Here is a 26,337-nt window from a genome sequence, read left to right as displayed (position 1 = left end):
CACAGAGACAAGCGTGCATTTGTTAAGGAGGAACTAATATATTGTGAATACATATTCAATAGAAAGGGCGTATCAGCAACCTGGTGAAAGTGGCGGATATCAAGGAAGCAGCACCACCCACAACACCCACTGAAGTCCACAGTTTTTTGGGGATGACCACCTACTGCAGGAGTTTCATCAACAATGTGGCCACCTTATCACAGCCACTAAGGGCCCTGACCAAATCAGGTACAAAATGGTAATGGGACACACAGTGTCAAGAGGCGTTCAACAACATTAAAGAAGCACTATCGACCAGCACCATGATGGGCTACTATGACACCAATCTGAACACAGAACTACATGTATATGCTAAACACAGAGTAGGTTTAGGAACAGTGTTGGTGCAAACAAACGCAGAGGGTGACACACCGTGGCATATGTTTCTAGGGCCCTTACCCCCATGGAACAATGCTATTCACATATCAAAAAAGAGGCAATCGGCATCCTGTGGGGTTGTAGGCACTTTCATCTATACCTGTATCGGCGGAAGTTCAAAACATTCACAGACCACAAGCCATTGATCCCCATATTCACTGGCTCGGCCTTGCACCCCCAAGCACTAGTGGGAAAATGGTTACTTCAACTACAGCAATACAAGTTTGACCTTGTGTACAAGCCAGGTGCAGACAACTCAGCAGACTTTTTATCCAGGCATCCACGGGCTGCTACTGGAGTTGCGCTCACAGCATCAGCAGAGACAGAGGAACACATATGCTCAGTCGTAGAATCGGCAAAACCAAAGGCAGCGAGCAAATTCAAACTGATCGAAACCACGAACAATGACCCATGTTGCACCCTGACAAAAAACACCATTCTGGGAGGAAAATAGACCTTGTTCCTTCAGAACAACCACAACCGGACTGTGGAGGCAAGAGGGTTTCTGTGAGGCATATTTAGGTTCCACAATGAACAGTCGATCATAGATGAAGACATCAGCATCCTGATACCACTCGCGCTACAAGGGAGAATAATAGAACTGGTGTACGAAGGTCACCAAGGCATGGTATGGGCCAAGGCAAGGATCATGGACCAAGTGTGGTTCCCCCACATTGATACCAAAGTCAAGGAAGTAATTACAGTATGTCTGCCATGTCTCACCACAGGAGCCCCAGCAAGGCCCGAGCCCATACATAACGCTACGAGAGGCAAATCACGATAGGAATCTGTGAGTGTTGATTCCTGCACAGTACAAGAGGGTATCTACCTTTTAGTTGCCATTGACAAGCACTCCCGCCACCCTGAAGTCAAAATAGTGCAATCAGCGGCAGCAGAGGTTGTTATACCGGCCCTGGAATAGAAGTTTGTGACACACGGCCTGCCCAGGCAGGTGAAGCGGGACAATGGACCACCATTTCAAGGAACGGACTTTGCAAAATACATGGACTACCTTCAGATTGCACATCACCTTATCATGCCGAGATGGCCCCAAGCAAATGGCGGCACTAAACGGTTCATGAGAATGCTATATAAGGTCCTCAGGATCGCAAAGGTTCAAGCAGCCCAATGGGAATTCGAGCTATTTCCATTTCTCTGCAACTTTTGGTTAACACCTCACGCATCAACCTATACACACCCAGCTAACATCATGTTCCAGACCATACTACGATCTTCTATTCCTCGCCACTGCTACAATAAAGCCAAATCAATAGACAATCCATCAAGGACAAAGCTTGGGAATGTGTTTCAGGCTGAGCCGTGGACAGTGACAGAACGGAGGGGAACGATGATCACTGCAAGTCGAAAAGGAAGACTAATCACCAAAAAAAACGCATCATGGTTCAAGAAGGTTCAAGGACATTGTGGAGAGAAGGGATAGACCCAATGGAGGACAGAGAAACAAAAGAGGGAGAAGTGACAGGGGGAGACCAGGGTAACGAAGGAGAGGCAAAGATAACAAATTAACAGGGTGATGTCAACTGTCACTGAATACAATATGAGTACAACTAACTGTTATAGACTAGATACCTGTATGACCAATGCATAATACTGACATTCTTCTTTTTTATTTTTTGTTCCCTATATTGTCTCTACTCTTTGTTGTACTGTTGATGTTGGTACGTCTTGTGGCCTAATGTATCCTATGAATAATGTTGGATGCAATCTAAATGAAATGAAACATTCATAATCATTAACTGATGTGTACTACGATATATTGTACATTTGATCTTAATATAAATTGTTGTTATAATGTTATGGTAACTGTGATCAAAATACCATGTGATGAACATGGGACAAAAATGGGTGTCTTCGATGATCGATGATCTCAACAATATTCCACCTGGGCTATTGTAAATTGGGTTATAATAATTTCCAGCCTTAAACAGCTGTTTAAAGAAGGCTTACCTGGTTAGGGAATGAAGAGTTGTTGAGCAGCGGGTAACTTGCGGTCCGATTGGCGTAGGAAGCAAGATGGACACCTTTAAAGGTGTGTGACGACATCATAAACGCATGTAGGGGGGCCATCTTAGATTGGTTATCGCGAATTTGAGTATTTTGATAGTTGAATTTGTGTGTGACAGGGCCCTAATGTTGTTCTGTCATCGTTATAGGAGGAACTTAGTTAGATAACCATGGTTGTTTGGCTTGTCAAATAGAGAATTGGCTGGGCTGAACTTCTTAAGTAATAGTAATATAACAAGGCATGAGGGCAATGTGACAAAGAATATTTGTGGAATTCAAAATCAACTGTGCTGAAATTCTTAAATAATAATCGACTTAACAAGACATGATGACATTGTTACAAAAAAATCCTTACATATGTTTGGAAATAATTTGGCAGTTATGCATACTATAACAGAAAGAGGAGCAGTCAAGTTAAAATATAAACAATTGTCTTTGTGCTTGCTATTATTTATAGGAAATTAAATAGCTCCTGGTCAGAAATCAGGCCTGAGTGGCAGGTGTCCATATTGCAAATCCATTTGGCTTCTTGCTTTCTGAGGATTTGTTCTGTGTTGCCCCCTCAATGGGGGGTATATAGCTTTTCAATGTCAAAACACCTGGGATCTCTCAATTGATCTTGGTTGTGGGCTTGCAGAAAATGCATAGCTATAGGTGATCTTGAATCATGATTTTGGATTGCTCTGATGTGCTCACTGATTCTTGTCGAATATTGCTCCCTATGTATAGGTGATGACATGGACATTTCATTGCATACATTACATATCTGCTATTACAGTTGATCAGCTGTTGAATTTTTACTTGTGTGCCATTAGGTTTGAGAATAGTGGTTTTGGCATTTTCTGAGTATTTGCTCATTGTGCATTGACCACACTTATAGCTCCCACGTAGTGGTGGTTGCAACCACATTGTCTCTGGTGTTTTTGCAGTGGGTTTCTTTGCTGAAAGTGGGATGGTCTAAGTTTGTCTTTTAGATTTTTGGCTTTGTGGAAGGTGATTAGGTGATGATCATCCAATGATTTTTGTAAATCTGGGTCTACCTTTAGGATGTTCCAATTGTTTTCAAGGATCCTTTTGATAATTTTGTTGTTGGTGCTGTATGTGGTGATAAATCGTATTTTGTGGTGAGGGCTGCCAGTTGTGGATGGTTGTCCTTTGTCTTGTAGGAGCTGTGCTCTAGTCCTGTTATGGGTCTTGTGGTAGCTCCTTGTGATAAGATTTCCACTGTATCCTCTTTCTTTAAAGTGAATCATTGTTTGTGATACATGTTTGGTGAATTCTTCATTGGTGGTACAGTTCCTCTTTATTCTTAACATTTCTCCGTAAGGGATGTTGTTGGTTACGTGGATGGGATGATTACTTGTTGCATGTAGTAGGCTGTTTGCAGGAGTTGGTTTTATGTATAAGGTTGTATGAATCATGTTGTTTTCTATATATAGGATGATGTCCAGGAAGTTGATTTGTGATTGGCTGTATTCGGTGGTCCGTTTCAAAGTGTAGGTGTTATTGTTGAGATATTGAAAATAATCCTGAAATTGTGGATTAGTGCATTCCAAATCATGATGATGTCGTCAGTATAGCGACCCCAGAAGATGAAATTATTCTGCTGGGTGAAAGATGGGTGCCGCCGTACATGCTCCAGTTCGTAATGCCCCATATATAAATTGGCATATGTGGGGGCATATTTAGCACCCATGGCGGTTCCTTGGATCTGTTTGTATGTTTGTTGGTTGAATGTTAATATGTTGTTGCCCAGAGTGAAGTATAACATTTCTAAGATCATTTGGTTCTGCTCGTGGTAAGATATGGATCTTGTTTTTAGAAAGTATTCTGTTTTTCGTAATCCCTTACTGTGGAGAATGTTTGTGTAGAGTGCAGAAACATCCATTGTTATGAGCCAGTAGTTGTCTTCCCAGTATATGGTTTCCAATTGTTGGATAATATGGGTTGTATCTCTAATGTAAGATGATAATGACGTGGGAAGTGGTTGAAGTTGGTGATCTATTCTGATATCCGATCTGTAAGAAATCCAATGCTATTGATGATTGGTCTGCATGGAGGTAACTCTGTGTAGGTTTTGTGGATTTTGGGTAAACAATATATTGTTGAGATGGTGGGAAATGGGGTGTTTAAATATAGAATTTCTTCATCTGTTAGTAATGACTGATCTCTCCAATGTTTGCTCATGGTCCTCCAGTCTTCTTGTAGTTGTGGTAGTGGGTTTATGTGTACTAGTTCGTAGCATTGAGTATATTGGAGGTGTTGCATTGCCATTTTCACATAAACTTCTGTTTGGAGTAAAATGATGTTGCCTCCTTTGTCTGATGGCTTTATTATGATGTCTGGATTGTCCTGTAAATTGGAATTGGAATAATGATGATTGATCATACTGGGGGTCATAGTTAATGCTGATGGTAAACTAAAACTGACTGTACATAGATCAGATGAGAATTACAGGCCCTGATGAAGGACTATTATAAATCCAAAATGCATTGGCAAAATCTTCGTCTGCACTTAAATGTAATCAATTAAAACTTTATTTGGAAAACGAAAGCAACCAAGAACTATTCCTTCTATAAGGAATTACGTGGAGAAAGTCAAATTTTAGAGGGTAATTCATGGATTATTTGCACCGAAAAAAACGGGATTTGTGCGCCATTCTGCCTGCAAATCCCCATTTGTTAAACAGGGATTTGCGGGCAGAATGGCGCACTAATTCCGTTTTTTTCAGCGCAAATAATCCATGAATTACCCCCAAAATTGGAAGGTTTTTGAACTACAAACTATAACCACATAGTGGATATTAGGGTGTGCAATCCAAACCGAAGGCTAATAAACCTAAGTCTCTATATTACTTGTAATAATAACCCTTTCTTTCTCTTTCAACATAAAAGAAATCCCTGTGAAATGGAGGAAAGGGTGAATCTGAAGCCTTCAGAAAACTACTTGTAACGCATGTCCCAGCCCTGGACATATGGGCAGCATCTTAAAGTAAGCACCTCTACCTTAAAGGGACCACCCCACCCCTCCCCCGGTCCCACTATGCACCCACAACTGGGGGCTTGGGGTATTTACATTGCTGCCAAGCATTGCACCCCAACCAGCACATTCTTTGAAATTCTAACACTGCTTTTAGGTAAGACAGAACCTTCAAGCCCAGCAAAGTCCATGTCGAATCAGTGGCCTGAAGCAAAACACGCCGATAAACACCACAACAAAGTCGCCTGATTAAGTTTTCAATGACAAATATTTGTATGCATCATTAAGATGGAATCGAGAACGTTTGCGCATTTGAGGTGCTCCCTGGGTGGAAGCGGATGTCTGCACATATTAAATCAATCGTACGTTCATTCTTTGAAAAATGTAATGTGTACACCTTGTTAGAAACCAAGCCACGGCCTGGACAGGGCCTGTGCTCAACGTCTTAGCTAAGGCCTAACATGCAGGAGGCTTTCTTTCTTTTGTGTTGGGTCCATCGCTGAATAATTGGAAAAAAGCCATAGGATTTGCAGGCAGGTCAAAACCTGTAAGATTTCAGCAACAATCGCCTAACCTACTGAGCTGCCTTTCTGGCCTCAGCCTTCTGTTCTTTGATGTCCATCTTCCCCCTACTTCCTCTGCGCCTGTTAAACAGATTTGGCCTGTCCAGACCTCTCCTTCGCCCTCTACCCCACAATTAAGGCTCAAGTGGTCCATTCTTGAAGCGGCCTTCCTACTTCGAAGTGAGCAGCACTTGCTAATTTTGCAAGAAGCAAGGGAGCTCTTCAGCTAGCCTCTGCCCAGCAAGAGAGGTGCCAGAAACCCTATCATGCCGAACGATTTAAAAGCTCACAGCACTCATTCCTTTTTTTTCTTTTTCGTTTTTGCCCTCCCACTCACCCCCATACAAATAATTTCTCCTGGGCAAAATGACACTCTTGCCTCCATGGTTCATGGAGTACGAGGACAGCTGCCCCCATGTACTCAGCGTCTAATCCCCTGAACTGTTTTATTTAATCTTTTAATTGTGTATGTGATTCCTCCAAATTACTGTAACTTTATTTGAAGTATAAGTATGAGACTCTTTATAAAAGAAAGGACGTTTCCTTCCTTTGTGCAATATTGAACCTGGAATGGTTAATAAATGCTGATTTTTACATATATGTCTTTGTCTGCTCTGTGTACATGGTGAAGCCCTGCCACGCTTCTTCGACATGGTTTTTGTTTTTTCATATGCGTGTGAGGGTCCGCTCCTCTCTCTCCCAGCCTCGTTTTTTTCTTGAGAATACAGAAATGAATTACCCCCAATCCTGCAAAGCTAGGCTCTTTGGGTGCCATATTTGGGACTACAAAAATAAAGTCTGTCACCTTTGCAGAGGGAGTGGAGAAGAGTCACGTAATTGACACTTTGTCCTCCCATAGGTGGTCCTCCTGCAGCTAGCCACCCCCCCAGGGTCAGAGACAGGTAGCGTCTGCCTTTCCTTGGCCTCTTAAGATAACCTTCCCTCCTCCCTCCAGAGAATCAGTGATGATGTTGCTAGATTCATCAGAGGTCTGACAGCTGAAGGGGGATTGTTTTCTGTTCTTGTGTGCTCTGCTCCAATGAATGAGGGTCTTAACTAGGAAAAATGCCCAGTTTGACCAAGCATTCTTACTTGGCTGGGATGTTATTAGACTCTCACTTTCATTTAAAGATTCACTGCCAAGGAATCCATTCCCTAGCTATGGGACTGGATATATTTATTTTAATATTATTTTATTTTATATATGGTATTCATAATATCTTAGCAATGGTGTAACGGTATAATTACAAAGTATAATATTTGCATAATAGCCTCATTACACGTAGTGCAGTAAGGGTTTACCGGTACCGGTAAGGGCACCGGTACCGGTAAACCCTTACCGCCTTACTACGAGGTCCCTTTGCGGGTTGGTACTTTAACGCCTGCTTTTTAGACATTGGCAAGAAACCATGATGACCAAGAAAGCACAACTAATCCAAAGACTGAGTGACGAGCAGCGACCCAAGGAGATTCCGAAGGGTGGGTTGATATCAGCGACTTCTTAGTTTGTAGAATTAATTTTCTTTTAGCCATCTATTTGTTTCAGTGCTAACCCGTCAGGATACTGGAAAGGAGCAAGTGCCGACTCTAATAAGACAGTGGAGGACTTTTTGCTCCAACTTTTATTTACCAGATTTTGGATTTATAAAGCGCCCAACGGCCCGGAGGCATCATGGCGCTGTTACGGTATATTCACTTAGTAACACAGTAATACAAGTTGTAACAGATATTTCATATGCAGTGGTACAGATTAACATGACAGTGCTGATGGTGTTCCAAGGTTACAGAGGAAGTCTTGGAGGCAGTACATTTAGCAAATGGTCTAATTAAATAGCTTTGTTTTAAGCTGTAACCTGTAAGACACAAGCAGAGAACAAAGGGGGGGGGGGTGGTAGGTTACGAATAACAAGATTTAAAAACTGATTGTGATATCCATGACTATGACTACAATTTATGTTCCAAATTGTAAATGAAAAGCAGCAAAAGGTAGGTGCGATGTCCAGCTTCTTCTTGATCCCATGGCTGCTTCGTGTCAGGGTTTTCCCCATTTGAAAAACAAACAGATACTTCACAATTGAAGCCTTTACACCACAACCGAGACACATTGATGCTCCTTAACCCAAAAAGACATGCAAACCTACCAACATCTGCCCATCAATCCTGCATCCCTTCTTACCAATGGGCCAAGTCTGGTCACCAGCTACTATCCTCTCAAAGAGACTGAGTTGGGAAGGACGGAAGGGGTATGCACATATATGAAAGTCATTCATGTGAATTGCGTGTCCAAATATAATAACATTGCCTAAATGGCATCTCCTGTCTTCGTCTGCCCGGGCAGGGAGGGGCCCTGCCCCCAGTTGCACCAATTTCAGGAGCTTGTTTGTTTCGCAAGACTCTCCAAAGTGGCCGCTCCTCTTGGCAGGTATGTCACCCTACTGCCACTTCTCTACCTTTCTGCCTTCCTTACTTCCCCGCTCTTCTTCCCACCGTATGTCGTCTTTGGTTCAACGGCTCGGCGCTGCATCTACCTCCTGCATTTATTCGTGCCTTCGGTCTCCCTGTCAAACTCACTCGGGTCGCGGATGGCGCGGCACTCCGTCTTGCAGGGCGAGGCTCTGACGGCATGCGCCTTTCCGGGGTCATCGCTCAGCAGTCCTTGTGGCTCATTTTAAGTTTCTCTTGCTTGCCCCACTTAATAACTCTTGCCCAGGTGCTGCCCGGGATCGAGCCTAAATAAAGACACGCAGCCGGAGGGACGGATCTTTATTCTCTACAAACAGTAACTGGTGCGAAACGTGCCTTCCCTCGAACTTCCCCCAACTGGGCGTCACCAGTCCCGCCCCTAGTGGGCTGGCCACCTCTTAAAGGTGCTGAGGCCGGTAACAGCAAGCATTGAATTTGGAGTAGCCTGTGTGTCTATCCCGCTAGCCTTTGGTGAGGCCTCCCAGCATGTTTGCACCTACCTGTTGCGTCCCTGTTGGGGGTCGCCTGCCATGGACATCCGGCAGGCGCCCCTGGGTGCTCTTCCTGTGAGCACATCACAGGCCTACTATGTGTGGGGGTTGGGGCCTGCCCTGGACATCCGGCAGGCCCCTAGGCAGTATGGACATCACCGCCATCGGGGTGGGGCACAGCCTGCCAGGCCCCTGACCGTGCGGACCTCGGCCACCATCCTGGCATGAGGGTCCCACGGCATCAGGGCATGCAGGCCTGTGCCTCCACGTGTAGGCCTGCGGCCTACATCAATAATGAGACACAGACTCAGTCGTTCCTCTTTGGGAGTCTGCAGCCGTTCTGTCTCATGTGGCAGGGGCTCCTTTTATTTGCTTGGGCCATGACAAAGTCATGGCCCATCTTAAAGGGGCCATACACATGAGGAAAACACATCCACTTAAAAGGGCAACGCACACAGGAGGGTCCCACCTAACACTCCTCCTTTTTCATAATGAACAAACAAACAGTGCTGAGACATACAGGCATCCCACCTGTTACAAAACAATAAAATGCTTGTCAGTTTAGAACTTGTGGGGTAGGCAAATAATAAGATATGCCACCGCCACATACTTAGCTTGCTCAAACAGTTACAGACCTAACACATACTAGTTACAGACCTAACCCATACTAACTAATTCTAAGCATACTCTGCGGGTGACAATCGTGACCAGTGAGCTGCCGGTGAAGTGTATGTAGTCCCCCCACACTTTAAAACCCTTTATTAACATGGGGTTCGGAATTGCAACTCCCAACAAGACGTCAGAGGCGGTGACCGATACTACGTGCACACCCCGCAACTGCAGGACCACAGCTTCACCTTATTGTTCTTTACTTAGACCACTTTAAGCATGTGCCTACTAGACAGGTTCACAGCTTCAAAACACACATGAATTGCAGAGTCCTCTTTAAGCAATTGCCAGACCGCAGGAGACCAGTTCGTCTTCCATCAGTGTCCGTTCAGGAGCTGCTTCCCCAAATCCAGGCCAATTGATGGTACAGTTCACGGCCGGCAAAGCCGCACCTGGCAGGTACCAGGGGCCACATCGGCATAGTCCTTTGATATGTGCAGCAGCGAGACACAAGTTGCCAGGCGTCCACGCGGCTCCCTGTGCTGTTGTTGGGGGGCGACAGGACACCACTCACCCCTTCCTCGGCAATGTTCCCCAGTCTGGAGTGCCTCTTTCCTCGATGACATGGCGAGCCGGGTGTCATTAGTGCCAGGCGGTCCGGGCCACCACCATGGGAGGCAGGGAGGCCTGTGTTCCGATGGGGCTGTGCCAGGAGACGCCCGATTCTGTGCTGGTAGGCCTTCCCTTTGCTATTGCTGTTGCAGAACACCAGTCCTTGGCTGGCTGGTAATACCGGGCTGGATTGGCGTCCCTTGTACGTGGCAGGCGTCATCCTTTCGGACCACCTGACATCGCCTAGCGCCTCCTCCTTGGAGTTGGGGCCACTCACTTTGTTCAGCCCTGCGCAGGCAGCACCACTTGCTCATCTGTTTTGGTGGGGTGAGCAGTGCATAGAACGCCAGATGTCCTGTTGCTCATTGTTGTGAATCTTGAGGGGAATGAGGGTGAGAGTCCCACGTCGGCCGCGGGGATCCCATTGGTGGTGCCGGTCACTGCCATACCACAACTTCACAGGGCAGTCTTTGGTGTACAGAGTCATTTGTCCATCACGTCCAGCCTCTTGGGCACAGTCCTGGTGGTGAGGTACGCAATGCATGGAGTGCAGTGCGCTCAGGCACCCTGGGCTTGGAGACATGACGCAGCGCTGGTGCATTAGCTCTGCACTGTGGCATGTGTTTACATGGCGTACGTGACTACTCATATCCCCTTGGATGGATCGGATACATCCCGACCTGCCCACCCTGCTGGCGTTTGTGGAGCAAACTTGCCTCCTCATTTCGGCTCTGGTCCAGAGCGTCTTACAGTTGCCCCTTCCCCTCTACGCACCCTCTTGGAGTATAGGTGCATGTTTGCTCTCACTGTACTTCTCCAGACTAGAGCACATCCTCACTTTCCTGGCCAGTGGTTGGCAGTCACGTCCCCGGAGGGCAGGCTAGGCGACTGCAATGGCTCGGTGGTGGGGCCACCTCACGGGGCAGGCGGTCAGGGTGGCCTCCATGGCATTGTGTTAGGGCACTTGTACGACAAAGTGCTGAGGCCACTGCTCCCTGCGGGTATTGGATTGGCCAGGATACGTGTGGTAGTGGGGCCCCGTTGACCCACCAATGAGGCCCTCTTGACATCTCACCCACCCCAGGCAGGGGAAGGGCACTCCGCAGGGGAGGGCACACCTCTGTCCTCCTTGATTGTGTGGCCACCAGACCACAGTGCAGATTACCCCTGCAGGGGCAGCCCTTCTTTCACGGCTCCAGGCCGGAGGAAGTCCTTGTGTGGCCGGCCGGGTGATATTAGCAGGCCGGTAGGGCCACCAGCTCCTTGATCCTCAGATGGTCCATAAGGGGACCTTGGTGGGAGGGTGTCGAGGCAATCTGCAGGGCCGGCAAGGAGTCTTCCTTGTCAGGGTAACCTATTTCCGATGGCATTGTTATTGAAGTGTCCAGAGTAAAGGGCGTCGGATGCTGAAATGTCCTGGCTCGGGGTTCTGATGAGTGTCGATCAACAAGTTGCCACCTTTTTGTGCGCTGAGGCCATTTGTTCTTCAGGCAGGAGGGCGCACCCATGGCCGTGGGACACCCATGACAGTTTGATGCCGACAGCGGGGTTCTGTGAATGGTATCAGCAGTCACCTGCTTCTTACTCAGTTCCCCTTTCGTTTTCTTGGTGGCACTGTGCAGGGAGGTGATCACCGGTGCAGTGCACAGCACTTCACATCATTACTTGTGTTCCCAGAGTTCCATTGGACGACCCTGCCCTATGACCTGGAACGCCTCACCATCGCAGGGGTGGGGGCCCAGGATTACTACTGGGGCTGCATGCACTCAGGGGTTGGAGCATGCCACCTGCCCTCAATCATTGCCAGCTGGGCCCGGGATTACCAGAGAGCCCTCACTCCACGCCCTTCTGCGCCGATGACTGGCGCCGCAGTTACTTTTATTTATTTATTTTCACCGGAGGCCCAAGATCACACAGGGGGAAAAACCGCAGGGCAAAATCCTTGTTCCCAGAGGGGAACGCACCTTCCCCTCCATGAGCCTTCTCCTTTCTGGGGGAAAACAGCACGGCACATATTTTCGCCGCAGCGGCCGCTCCTTCTCCGGGCGGGGTTTGTTCCCCGACCGCAGCTGCACCATTTCCGCGGCGGATGCCACAGGGTTTGCGGGCAGGCTCCCTCCCTCAGGGATCTTCTTCCCCACTACGGTGGGGCCAGCCGCAGCACACGCGGCCGACGCCGCTTTCCTTTGTTGCATTTTTTTTTACTGGGCCCAGTTGATGTTGGGCCCGCCTCCCATAGGGTGGAGCCCGCGTCAGCTGTTTGACGGCTCCCCTTTTGCCTGCATCAGTGGCCACATCCGCAGCGCCAGCACAGCGTGCCACGTGGGTGGGGGTGGGGCAGGCAGCTCACCTCTTTGTTATGGGTCCAGTGAGTGAGGCGGGGAAAGACATCCTCATTGCAAGGCAGCCGGCATCCATTCTTCTCCTGCGGGGGAGGGTGGACAGCCGCCTTCATTTTGTCCGTCTTTTTTTACTTTTTTTTTTTCTCTGCTCCGGTTCTCGGAGCACTGTGCACCCCTCGTGGGCCCTGATGGTGGGGGGGGCCACCCCCACCTTATGGCGGGGCGAGGCTCTGTCTCCCCACGTCCGCAGCCACATCCACCACTAGATTTGTCCTCCCGGGTAGAGGGGCATCAGCTGGCGCCGCCCCCCCACGTGGCAAATGCCGCCTGCATATGCATTTTCGCACGGCCGACGCCGCGGATCAGACCTCCTCCACATGGTTGGGGGAGGCAGCTCCATCCGTGTCTCCTTTGCGGGCCCCGTTGGAGATGGGCCCACATCTTAATTCTTCGACGATGGAACGCTCCTCCCCTTGCGGCCGACACCGCGTTCACACCACGGGCACCATGTGGCCCGCGCCCATTGGCAGCACGGGGCCCTGGGCAGCCCTTAGAGCGGCCGACGACGCCACACGCATAGGGCTCCAGCCTTCGTCGCCATTGTTGGGGGTCACCTGCCATGGACATCCGGCAGGCGTGCTCTTCCTGTGAGCACATCACAGGCCCACTATGTGTGGGGGTTGGGGCCTGCCCTGGACATCCGGCAGGCCCCTAGGCGGTATGGACATCACTGCCATCAGGGTGGGGCACAGCCTGCCAGGCCCCTGACCGTGCGGACCTCGGCCACCATCCTGGCATGCGGGTCCCACAGGCCCATCTTATAGGGGCCATACACTTGAGGAAAACACATCCCCTTAAAGGGGCAACGCACACAGGAGGGTCCCACCTAACACTCCACACGATCTCATGAGGCTGCCCAGCTTGTTTTCACCGACCAATACATCCCTTGCTTTAACCTCTGGTTGGTCATTCACCAGCCCTGCACATTCAGCTACCTCTTACCATTGGAATGACAATTTGTGTAGCCCTGTGCTGTGTTTTGCATTCAGCCTCTATTGGATTGACATTGTACAGTCATGTGCTGTGTTTCGCATTCAGCTATCATTTGATTGACATTTTACAGCCCTGTGCTGTGTTTCACTTTCAGCTATCATTTGAGTGACATTTTACAGTCCTGTGCTGTGTTCGCATTCAGCGACCATTGGATTGACATTTTACAGCCCTGCGCTGTGTTTCTCATTCATCTGCCCCTAACCATTGGATTGACATTTTGCAGCCCTGTGCTGTGTTTTGCATTTAAACTAGCTCTAACCACTGGATTGACATTTCCCAACCCTGTGCTTTGTTTCGCATTTAACCTACTTCTAACCACTATATTGACATTTCTCTGATTTTCAACTGCAACCCCCGTGTTTTCAATTTAATTATTTATTAGAACATTCTGCCTGACTGTACACCTATTCTAATTCTGTACACCTGACCCCTCGCATCTGAGGCGTGGCTTTACCAGCTTCTGCACTTACCCAATTTTTACCTATCATGTATCAGTATACCTGATGTAGCCCCTCGCACCATGAGGCGTGACGTATCCAGGTTATACTACTTGAACCACTTGTAACCTGCTTTGTGATCTCACACCTTTAAGTATTCGAATGTTGCATTTACCTACTTGTACCTTCTTACTTAATGGCTTCTTCATTCCAGCCATGTGCTGTGTTGTACCCGTCCACCTGCATGTATTGTTCCTTTTGCCTCCCTCCATTTTGCGGCTCCTTCCTCCTCCTCCATCCCTCACTTCCCCTCCTCCCCCGCATTTATGGTATAGCACTTGCATGATCCGAATGTTCTCAAGAGCTAGTAGGAACGTTTCTTGTTTTATTTGATTTCCTCATCCCTTCCTCCCCTACGTGCACTCCCCTCCTCCCCCTCACCCCTTCATTTATCTTACAGCACTTGCACGATCCAAATGTCTCAAGGCCTAATAGGAACGTTTCTGTTTTGTTTTTACGCTCACTGACCGCCCTCCACCCCACCCCCCTTTGTTGTCTTGATGCACCTTGAAACACCATGTGATGTTTAGGCGCATTACAGATAACTTATAAATACAAATAAAATAAATAAACAATAATTTTCTGATGCCCAACTAGGTGGCACAAGTAACTAACAATTTGAAATGGGAGCATTCTCTAGGACTAAGATCACTAGCCGAACCATGAAGGCCACTTCTACTTTGTTACACAGGTGTTTTCTATTATTGTTATATTTCTGTAGCAACAACATCCTGTGAGCATGAACAAGAAGTTGTCCCAGGGCCCAATATATGGCATTGTCAAATGTCCTCTATGACATTCCCCAGGTCCCTATTGTCCAGCCTGTTCTCGCTTGCCCATATCACCTACTGTACCCAACTGCTGCTGGTTGAGATCCAATGTCTAATTCATGTTTTTGTTTTCTCCTAGCAACCATGGAGTCATATGGAAGTGATGCTAATGCTCCGGCTCTTGTGAGGTCTTCCTTGCTGAGGCAATTTGTTTCCAGCAAATCAGACAGAGATGTTGCTGAATCCCCGGAGAACAGCTCCAAGAAGATAGAAGGTCACCCAGTAGCTGCCAACATTCTGAGACAAGAGGAGCTGACCAACAAAATGACTGCAAATGGTCACTTGCCCACCAAAGGTAACACTGAACTAGAGGGGGGAGCTAGGACAAGTATAATGTATGGCCACTCATCCAGTGCTGGTGTTACAAGACAAAAGAAGGTGACCAACAACTGGACAGCATATGGACACTCACCCAAAATTGATGGTAGAGGACCAAAGAGGCTGAGAAGCATCAGAACAATAGGTGAACAGTCTTCAAACAACACAAACGTAGATGTAGGATTAAAACAACCTTTGCCAGCAACATTGGATCCAGTCACTTCCCGTCTTGCGCTTGGCTCAGCTTCACTCGAGGTAGAGCATGGGAGTGTCAATACCAACGTGGTGAACTCAACAAAGAACATACCACTGAGCAGAGATAATGAAGTGAAAAGGTCACACTTAACCTTGTTGTTTACTGCTCAAACTCCAGTAGCGCTTCCTCGTGCTGCAATACCCTCCTCTGAAAATGTTGGCAAAGCTCGTCTCCCTCCATTTCCCACAAATGAATCTGGGCCAGTGTGGAAGGTTGTTCAAGAAAAGATATGTGATGACATGCAAGTGCTAGTAGGGGGACGTATCGTGTGGCCAGAGAAGCGAACAGTGGGGAGCATGTTGAAGCACATTTGCCCTCAGGACCACCGAGCCTTCCCTGTGAGCTGGAGGGTGTGCAATAGCTTTGGTCAGTGGAGCTATCTTCAGAATGCATATGGACAGATATCCAAAACTGCATCTTGTAAGCGTAAGTCTGATTCAATTCAACTCTCGAATACATGCACATAATACACTTGTCCACTTGTACACGAAGAATCGCACACTCCACTTTGGTGCTTCTAAGCCCCAGTGAAGAGGGGCTATGCCCTGGCCAGGCGTACATTTGCGTCTATGCTGTTTTGTTGAATGGAGTAACAACAGTACATCTGGATCATTCTGAACGTGAAGAAGAGTACATCATTGAATATTTCTCTAAAAATCCATCATTGGGAGTTTTGTATTTTATATGTGAATGTTTAAGTTGAAGCCATTTTTATGCATATTAACAGACTAAAAATAGTAATTATTATTGCTTTGTTCAAATGTGTTCAAATTCTACGGCAAGACCTAGAGGCGAGTAATAGGCTTGGTTTTCTAACTTTTCTTTGAGCAGCAAAAATAACGTTTCAAAATTAAACTACATTTCTCATCAGCCCTGGGAACTTTCCATAGATTCTGCATATGTTTTAAACCTTCAATAAGCATTACTCCCGTAGCCGATCACTAACCATCAGTCTATCATATCCTCACATCGTGCTCTCACAGCAAGAAAAGTGTTTCTATGTTTTTGTGATGTAGAACAGGGTCCCCCAACAAAAGGCTTATACCATGATGATGTTGGCTGAGTTTAATTAACCATTGTACTGCATTGGCAGTAAACTATTATGCATACTTTTCAGTCTCTGCATCTATTCTTCTCTTCATATTGTGTCGGGCACGGCAGCTCTTTGGCCATTGTTGTCTTGCGAGATCTCGGCTTCGATGAGGTCATTCCACCACAAAGTTACTGTACCATGCTAGTCTTCTGCTTGTTCTTTTTGGGCGGAAATAATAGATTGTTTCTGAACCCATAGTTTGTTCACAATCCTCTCTTGTGGATTCCATTTCCACTGGAGCACCTTGTTCTTGTGATGCTCCCTGGAAGGCAATTGATTAATGTATTTCTTCCACTAGATCACTGACCTGGTCTTGACCATCTGTTCCCTTCTAGTCCTCTAGTCCTACATCTGGTCCATGATCTCTCTCTTCTCTTAACTCCGGGTTGTCTCATTCAAACTGTCGAGTGCACATTTCACTTTTCTGTGTTCCATTTCTAGACATCTTGGGGGCACACTGTGGTGTTCCCCAGGGCTCTAACCTCTCTCCTCCCTTTTCAACGTCTACTTGGCCCCTTTGGCCCACCTCATATCTATGCTCACCTCTAACTTTCAGTGTTATGCATATGACACTCGGCTCTCCTTCATTATCCCCTCAGCCTCCTCTCCACTGTCTCTCATTCCTGACTGTCTAACTGCGATTCAGGAGTAGTGCGCCTCCAACAATCTCTGCCTTGATGCCAGTAAGAGTGAGATCCTTCTCATTGGGACCCCTTCTCCAGCTTTCCCTTTTTCAGTCTGGCCGCCCTGCATGGGCCCTTTCATGCGCCTTCCTGTGAGGCAAAAAATCTTGGTGTTATCTTCGACTCCACCCTCTCCTTCTCTCCTCACATCATAGACCTTGCTAAGAAGTCGCACTACCAGCTTCACCTCTTGAGAGGTATTCTTCCTTTTCGCATCTTCCCCCAGAAGCTCACTGTCTCCAGAGCCCTAGTTATCTCGAGGCTGCATTACTGCAACAGCCTCTTTCTCAATCTGTGTTCCTCTACTCTCTGCCACTTGCAACTAATCCAGAACAGGACTACGAGACTTGTCCTTGGCTGTAAGCCCAGGGATCATATGTCCCCGGCCCTGAAATCTTTCCACTGGCTCTCATTGGCTGCAAGGATCGATCAAGTTCAAGACCCTCTGCATCATCCACAAGGCTTTATGGGGCCAGGGCCCACACTATATCCAACTCTCACTCCCTAAACACCTTCCTTCTTGTGCCCTTCTCTCAGCCACCTCCAACTCTCTGAGGGTCAGACGCTTCTCCAGGCAGAGAGTGGGTGGTAGATCTCTCTCCGCTGCAGGTGCCTCCCTCTGAAATGACCACCCTGCCCCCCTTAAACTTGAGCCAGACCACCCGAGGTTTCAAAGCAGCTCAATACCTTTCTTTTCGCTTCTGCTTTCTCTATCACTCTACCCTGCTGACCTACCTGTCTGCTGTGCTGACTAATTGCCTGGATACCCTCAGAATCTCTATGGGCACCAAGCTCCTCCACGACAAGTAGCCCTGCATTGCCTCCTGGCCGTATCACCCTGTATGCACTTACTTAGACCAATGCTGCCCTGATTGCACTTCCTCCATCCCTCCCCCTTGCACTTCTCCTCTCCCTCTCCCCCTTGCACCTGCATGATCTTAATTGCACAAGGCCTAGTAAATGACTCATCACATCACATCATGAGTTATGCCCTTTTCAGCACCTTCACGGGGTGACTGTAACAGGATCCCATTGTTCTGTCCTTGTGCAGAAGCTTAATTTTTATAACATCTCCCTCTTTAACTCCAGTTCTTTGTACTGCTCTGCGACTATCATACCACATCTTCATCATTTCTTTGCTTTTCTTGATTCTCCATCCCACATATTCCACATCCATAGTCTTATCCATTGTCACACTAGAGAGCCATAGGAGTACTAATATGGATGCTGATCTTCTGCCTCTCAACATATGGAAAGGCAAGATCATAGTAGTGGCATTTGGTGCCAGGTGGTGGTCTGCTAGTGCTTATATAACAGTGCCATGCCTGATGCAATAGCGAGTTGTATAGCTCCCTTTCTGAAACACTTTGTCCTCTCACCTAATCCATTGGCCTGTGGATGATCAAGGGCTGCGTTCACTTGCTTTATTTTAATCTTTTCCAGGGAATAGAGTCCCCTCTGCTGCCGATGCCAATTGAATCCCATTATCAATCATCAATTCCTTTGGCAATCCTTCTCTTTGGAAGAGTGATTCTAATGTGTTGATTAATGTCTTTGTGGTCATGTCTTGGACTAATACAGTCTCGATCCATTTTGACAGGTAGTCTACGATCACAATGCCATACTTATGCTCCACGTTAATGGCTTCTAATGGATCTATACAGTGTAATCCTATTTTCTCCCATACTCCATGGGGTATTTCTGTGGGCAAGAGATGAACTTGGCTAATGTTTATGCACTTATTTCTTTGTAAACATTTATGATACTGCTCCAGCATATTCTTTATTTCGTGGTCCATACTAGGCTGCCAAAGGGATTCCCTTATTCTTCATCTTGTCCTGTTACTCCCCAAATATCCTGATTGAGCCCGTTCAATGATGGTATTTCTTAACATTGCGGGGGTATACCCTTGTCATTTATAAACAACAGACCATTTTCTTCAGATATCTCATCCACTACCTTCCAAAATGGTCATAGACCTTCCGGGACCGCTCTTTCATCTGGACAGCCGTTCTTTATCCACTTTACTATTGTGGGCATAGTCTCACCCTTGGCCGCTTCTGTCTCCTAATGTTATTTACTCATCTCTTGGAATTCTTTCTTCGTAGGTCCTCCACCCATGCTACTTTACATTTGTCATGTAAGAACGTGAGATTTGCCCCCCTGATTCTGACAGTCTGGGCATACAGTCAGCCTGGGAGTTTTTTCTTAAAGGGATGAGTTGTATTTTGTAGGTGCACTCATGTTGCTTTGCTGCTATGCTTGCCAATCTTTCAGTGGAGGTCTTTGTGCCTCCTGGGCTTAACATGTCTATGAGTGATTTGTAATCTGTCACTAGATGAAACTTTGTTCCCCGCATGTAAACCCGGAAATATTCCACTGCCCACACACAGGCTAGTATTTCTTTCTCAATCGTGGAATCGTATTTTTTCACCTATGATAGTGCTTTTGAAGCAAATGCCACCACATGTTCGACATCACCACTTTTCTGTGTTAGAGCTGCTTTTAGGGCATATCCATTGGCATGTTTAGTAATATAGGTTTTACACAGTGGGTTGAATGGCCTCGGACAAGGGGCTTCAACAATCTTTTCCTTCACTTCCTCAACCACTTCCTTTTGGGCATTCTTCCAGACAACTTCAGACAACACCCAAATCATTCCACAATGACCTTCCCAAAACTGACTGCAAAGGTTCAGTGGCTCAAGATGACTCAGAGAACCCAAGAAGTCATAACTCATACCCCAGTCGAGTCAAAAAGCAAAAGCTCTCATCTGACTCAAGTCACCGACCTGAAACAAAAAATACCACTATACAAGTTTTCCTCCAATTCTGTCCTCCACACCCTGAATAAACTTTCTGAAACAACACATCCCTACACCCACAAAAAGGTGAGCAGCCCAAAAGAAATAAGAGAAGAAATATAAGAAAGAAAAACAAATTGCATAACAACTCTGTTCAAAGGGACTATGCAGTAGCCCTGCTACCGTAAACCTACTAACCATCTTCTTTCTCAATCACACTCACCTCACCACAGGCTTACCACGCACACCCCAGATCAATAGGATAAATGCCCACCAAACACCACTAAACCGTATATCTTTCTCAAACAAATTCACAAGCCCCTACTATGCTGCCAACAGACCTATACTCAGAAGATACTGGAGGTCTTTCATCTGGAAACAATACGTCCCAGTGCTCAAAACAAAGCACACCAAGAAAGCACACAAGCACAGACGCCAGTTACTCCTTGTTTTGTGCATAGCTGAGCACACCACTTGTCTTAAACCCTCTTTCTACCCTAACCAACCCACTCCCACATTGCCTTACAGAGCCATGAGAGGTACTGGGGACCTTGAATATGGCACCGGTGCATGGTATTAATGAACATAACATAGCAGATTGATTTTGTCCCTTTTTTTAAGAGTTCTCTCATTTTCCGCTGTTAGTTCGGAGAAGCGTGGCACAAACTTTGCATAGTATTATGCGAGGTCCAGGAAAGAATGCAATTCATCGCTGTTGCTTGGGGCAGTGGCGTTCACAATGGCTTGTAGGCAATTCTTCTTGGGCCTTATACACACCGTAGATCTGTTATACCTTATATACTCAACCTCCTGTGCTTTGATCTTGCATTTTTCATACCTCAATTTTACTCCAGCGTCTTGTAGTTCATTTAACACATTTCTCAGCACAACATTGGGGGTCATTATGAGCATGGTGGCACGGAATATGGGTGCCGCTCACACCATAACCGCACCCATTTCCGGACTGCCAAACTACAACCCTGTGGGCGGGGCCGTTTCACCCAGCAGGTCAGACCTGCCGGGCACCACAGCATCCACTTGCAGGGTTTCGACGGAAGCACCTGCACTGCACCGTTAGCAACGGTGCCAGTGCTTCCGTCGCCCCACTCTCATGGAGTCCTATGGACCTCCATGGGAATGAAGATAAACATTTACCAGCGCCTGACCGCCCGATGCACCGGGACTTGTAATGCCCTGGTGGCACCGGGATGTCAGGTGCCGGTAAAGTGTTGCGAGTGTGGCGGCAACCCGCCGGAAGCACCGGCAGGGTTACCGCTGGACTCGTAATGAGGCCCATTGTGCGTTTTCTCATCCTCTGCGTAGATAAGGATATTGTCTTGGAAATACTACACATTTCCAATCATGCGCAGCAACGAGTCCATCATCCTTTATAACATGGAGGCAGCTAAAGATAGCCCAAATGTTACGCTCACCTGGTTCCCACAGGGGCGTCGATCGGACCCGGACAGCTGCGGTCTCTACCAACGTGATGCGTAGTGAAGAGATGACAGTCTGGACTGGCCCGCCTAATCTTGTCTGCTGGACTCGTAGAAGTATTCTCCTGCAAGTGGACAAAGGGATTTAGCCACCGGTGGACTTTAGTGATGGCCTCCCCCAACTGTTCTCGTTCTCCCCACTAATCACCTCCAATATCCCCTCTTGGTAACCTCACCTTATGTTTTTAAATGATGAGCTCTCCATCCTGCATGGCATGCAGGGGCGCGTAGATACCAGTTACTTCACTGGTTTGAAGGTACTGGAGGAGTTCCGGAGGAATATTGACTCCAGGGTCTATAAAGTTCAAAGACTTCAATATGTTCGATGTTCACTCTTGTTCCATTCCCTCTTTAGGTTGCAGCTGGGTCCAAAAGAATATTGCCTGGAGGCAGCTGATGGCGTTCAGGTAAGAGTCTGTATTACCAAACACTGTCCGGTAAAAGTTACATGAGTTTAACTTGCTGTTTTCTCTCCCTTTATAGGTGCGGCATCGAAAGATGCAGCGAATTAAAGGATAATACCTCCGGTGGTAAAGCAGGTAAGCCTATGGTGGCAAAGAGATTGTCTTTGTCAGTTTTCTCGGCTCACCTTGTTATTCCTTTTGTTTTCCCCCCAGGTGCTGTGTTTCGACGAAGAAAATGATGGAGGCAGCGCCGAGTTGAAAGATGCGGTGGACTGGTGAGTATAACGCGGCGCTGCTGCTGGCGAAGCGAAGCATGCTGAAATAATGTCCTTTCCAGGCTCGGAGATGTGCTGGGTCCGGAATCAGGTAAGGAATCAAATAATGTCCGTGATCTAACCTCTTCTCCTCTCTTTTCCTTTTGTCTAAGAGCTCCGGATTCGAGGCGGGCGTGGCAGAAGACTGGATGCTGACTTGCAGACACGGTGAGCGTTACGCTGCTGGATGCAGAATAACATGAAGCATGAGCTGCTGTTCGGGCGTGGTTTAAATAGCCTGCAAAGTAGTCCCAGGCAAGAAGTTCCCCAGAACCACACCCGGGTAAAAAATAGTCCCTGTAACAAAATAGTCCCATCCAGGCCTCACGTTGGCTTGGACTCATTTGCAGCATGGTCTGCATAAGGTAAGTAAAGTCTATGAGCCTGGCGCCTATGGCTCCAGGACTGATTTCTATGATGAGCCAGGCGCCTAAGGCGCCAGGACTGAATCCAAACAGCCCCCAGCCAGGGCTGTTGGGGTTTTAATGAGTATCTGGATGCCTGCTCCCGGGGCTGATGGACTCGATCCGGATGCCCGGGGGTAGGCATCATGACACCAAAGGAGTCTGAGTGAATTGATAAGTGCCAATTGGAGTTATAAATGCAGCGTGGGGCCGAAACTTCTTATGTAGGCTTATCCAGTGGTAAACATCCCTCATGTCCAGCTTCGAAAAGTATCTTGCTTCTTCCAATATTGAAATGAGTTCATTCATGCTTGGTAGGGAATAGCTGTCGATGACTACTTTTTGGTTTAGGCTGAAAATAGCTATGCATAGCCTTAAGGCTTTTGACTGTTGTGTTTTAATAAGCACTACCAGGCCAGCACCTCTGGGGACACCACTGTTTCCACAGTGCCTTCTTTCACCATCTCCTGTAATTGACTTGTGCAGCCTGTCCACAAAGTAGGAGGACTCCTGGCAGGCTTGTAGGCCTGTTACAGAATCTACCTGTCCCGGGACAGCTGTGGCACAAGATATCCTGGGATCTGATAGTGGAACTACCGCCTGTAGAGAAATATGACTCGATATTAGTTATAGTGAGTCGTTCACTAAGATGGAACACACCTGTTTTTTCTTCATGTTTTTCGTCCAGACATATTTCGTTTAGTGATGTTATCGGATCATGGCCATGCAGTTCACCTTGACATTTTTGAAATCCCTGTCTGTTCTGTTGGGTATGTATTTTCTTTTTTCATCAGCTTACCATCCCCAAAGGACTGAATCAGACCTTGGAACAGTACCTCAGATGTTTTTGGCCAGAAAACCAGGACAACTGGTTTAGTGTGCCCAATATCGCAGAGTTTGTATATAACAATGCGTACCATAAGTCTATTGGTACCTCAACGTTCTTTGCTTCCTACAGTTACCATCCTAGAATGATCCGAGAACATCTTTATTTGAACGACGAAGTTCCTGTGTCCAGTGACCTGGTACGTTATACAGACAAAAGAGTTTATCAGATTACTTACGGCTAAAGACAAACACAAACAATTGGCTGACAAGCATAGATCCAAGGCCCCTGACTGGGTCACTGCTGCTAAAGTATGGCTGTCCTCCCAACATCTTAGTTTTTCTGAGTGCCGCAAACTATTGACCAAGTATGTTGGCCCATATTCCATCACTAAGGTCATCAACCCGGTGGCGTATGTCTGACTTTGCCCCGTACTTACTGAACTCAACCAGTTTTCCAGGTGCCCCTGCTGGAACCCTGTGCATCTGGCACACGTGTAACAGTCTGACCTGCCCCAATACTGAATGGGTCCAACGAGTACAAAGTACGGGCCATCTTGCCTCCTGCAGGACTAGTGGCAGCAGAACCTATAGACGCTCCTGTACAAATGTTAGCACCCATGCCCAGGGCAGTGCCCTTACATTTCCTGTTGGCCCACCAGAATTTTTTTTGGGTAATCTGAAAATCTAAGGAACCTTCCTAAACCAGGGCAAACTGTATTTCCTATGTAGGGCCACATCCTTACGTATGCCCCTTCCAAAGCTGCCTTTGTCTTGTCGTATTTTGCGGGTACGGCAGTGGCTTGGGCCAATCCTTTACAGGAAGGAGATAACTCCCTATTATATGATTTCGATGCCTTGACGCTTGCTAGGATACAGTTTTTGATACTAGACATACTGGTCAAGCCTCTGATTTGGAACTGTTGGAACTAATTCAAGGAAAAAGGGACCTGTTGTCCAATGTAGTCCGATTCAATCAATTGGCAGCCAAAACATCCTAACCGGAAGATAAGAAAGCAGTGCTATTCTATAAAGGTCTGAAGGATGATCTCAAGACGCTCTGTCACTAGTCCCTACCCTACCAGGGGACTATGCTGGGTTATTGGACCTGACTATAGATGCCGATTCTCATATGGCAAAGCATAAGGTGGGATGTAAGCATTTCTCCTCTCAACCTTGGAACGCTATGCAGCATACCTTGGATACCCCTGCCAATCCATCCCACTCACTAGAACCCATGCAAATTGGAGGAAACCCAGGCTCGTTGACCCAGAAAGAAAAAGAGAGACGTCGACAAGGGCAGCTCTGTCTATACCGCGGCAAATCCGCACATTTTGTTAGGGAATGCACAAGAAAGCCCCCTCGTCTTCCCAACTAATGGCATTCACCTTCCTGTCTAACGCCTTTCATAATGTGCTTACACTTTACACAAGAATAAATTACTTCCTATCTGGTGCTACCTTCCTGCGACATCTGCATGGTGTCTGATCACTCTGATTACCATGGTAAAGAACATCATAAGCGATACGAAGCCTTGGGGGGCAAGGGGGTTGACATGGTTGGTTTTGTAGTATGTTTTAAAAGATAGTGGGCCTCACTACAAGTTTGGCGATATTTCGGTGGTAAATCTGCCAAAATACCACCAAAAAGAATTACAGTTATCGCCACTTGAACCTGTAGATTTACTGTGGCATTATAAGTTCTGGCAGGTTTGATTTGATTTGAGGGTTAAGTTCGCTATGTGACAAACTTAATCGAATCTAGGTGCAGATGACTGATATCTTGGCAAAATTGTATACTGATTCTAAGGACAGTTTCCAGCACAAATTGTGATCCTAACCCCTCCACTTATATAAACAGATACATTTTAACCACTTTCCGAAACTGGGGAAAGGACTTCAACATCCTGATCTCCCATGAAAGACTGTTCCATAGCTTAGGTCCGAACACAGAGAATCTACAGTCACCTATGTAAATAAGAGGATGAGGGAACAGCCAAGAGAGGTTTATCCTGTGATCGTAGTACCCGTGTTGGCTGATAAAAGTACAATTTTTCCATCAGATATGCAGGTGCCAGTTTGTTATGGCTCTTGTATATCAGACAGAGGATCTTACATTTGATCCTGTATTCCACTGCTAGACAGTGCAGAGAGTGGCGTAACCCGGGAATAGATGTAGACTTCCTTACTCCAATCACTAATCTAATGCCAGGGTTCTGCGCTTTTTGGAGTCGCTAAACTTGTTCAGCCGGAACCCCAGCTAAAGGGCTGTTACAATAGCCCAGCTCTGAGTTTACCAATGGTCCCACCACTGCTGTGTTGTGGTCCCCAGCGAAGAAGGGAAGAGCATGACTCAGCCGGCGCAAATAATAAAACACTGCCTGCACTTTGGCACCAATTTGGCCTTCAAAGCCAAGATTGTTGTGCCATATGCAGCCACAATCTTTAACTTAGATACTTGAATTCAGTATCCAGCCAAACTAGGGGTGGAGGGAATCTGTCCCATTTAAGTAGATGTCTTGGGCCTAATAGGGCGACCTCCATTTTATTTGAATTAAGTAGGAGAGAGTTTTCGGACATGCAGCTGCTAATTTCATCTAAACAAACACTTACCCTCATAAATGACTCCTCCACATTATCCAATTTAATGAACACCTGCATGTTGTCTGTATATGACTGGAAGCAGACCAAAATGTTCTGCAGTATGTCCATTAATGGTCGTAAGTAGAGATTGAATAATAAAGGGGGGGGCTCCACAATCCAGCATGATGGATTCTGACAGGTAACCTCCCAACCTCACCTGTTGCTTGCGCTCTAATAGAAAGGAGGTGAATCACCACTTAATTTCCCTAGTTGAAACC

General features: G+C 46.9%; 1 protein-coding gene across 1 annotated transcript in view; it reads left to right on the top strand.

Moving 5' to 3' along the window:
• Positions 1-26,337, top strand: part of LOC138488129 (complement factor B-like) — a 1,604,240-nt gene that overhangs the window by 135,372 nt on the left and 1,442,531 nt on the right. Inside the window, exon 2 of the mRNA XM_069614892.1 lies at positions 14,961-15,881. Within this exon, the coding sequence (XP_069470993.1) occupies positions 14,961-15,881 (921 nt within the window). The remainder of the gene's footprint in view (positions 1-14,960; positions 15,882-26,337) is intronic.

The sequence above is a fragment of the Ambystoma mexicanum genome, chromosome 9, assembly GCF_040938575.1.
Source record: "Ambystoma mexicanum isolate Mex_15411 chromosome 9, UKY_AmexF1_1, whole genome shotgun sequence".
NCBI lineage: Eukaryota > Metazoa > Chordata > Amphibia > Caudata > Ambystomatidae > Ambystoma > Ambystoma mexicanum.
Note: the sequence above shows the minus strand (reverse complement) of the source record. Positions and strands in the feature narration are given on the sequence as shown.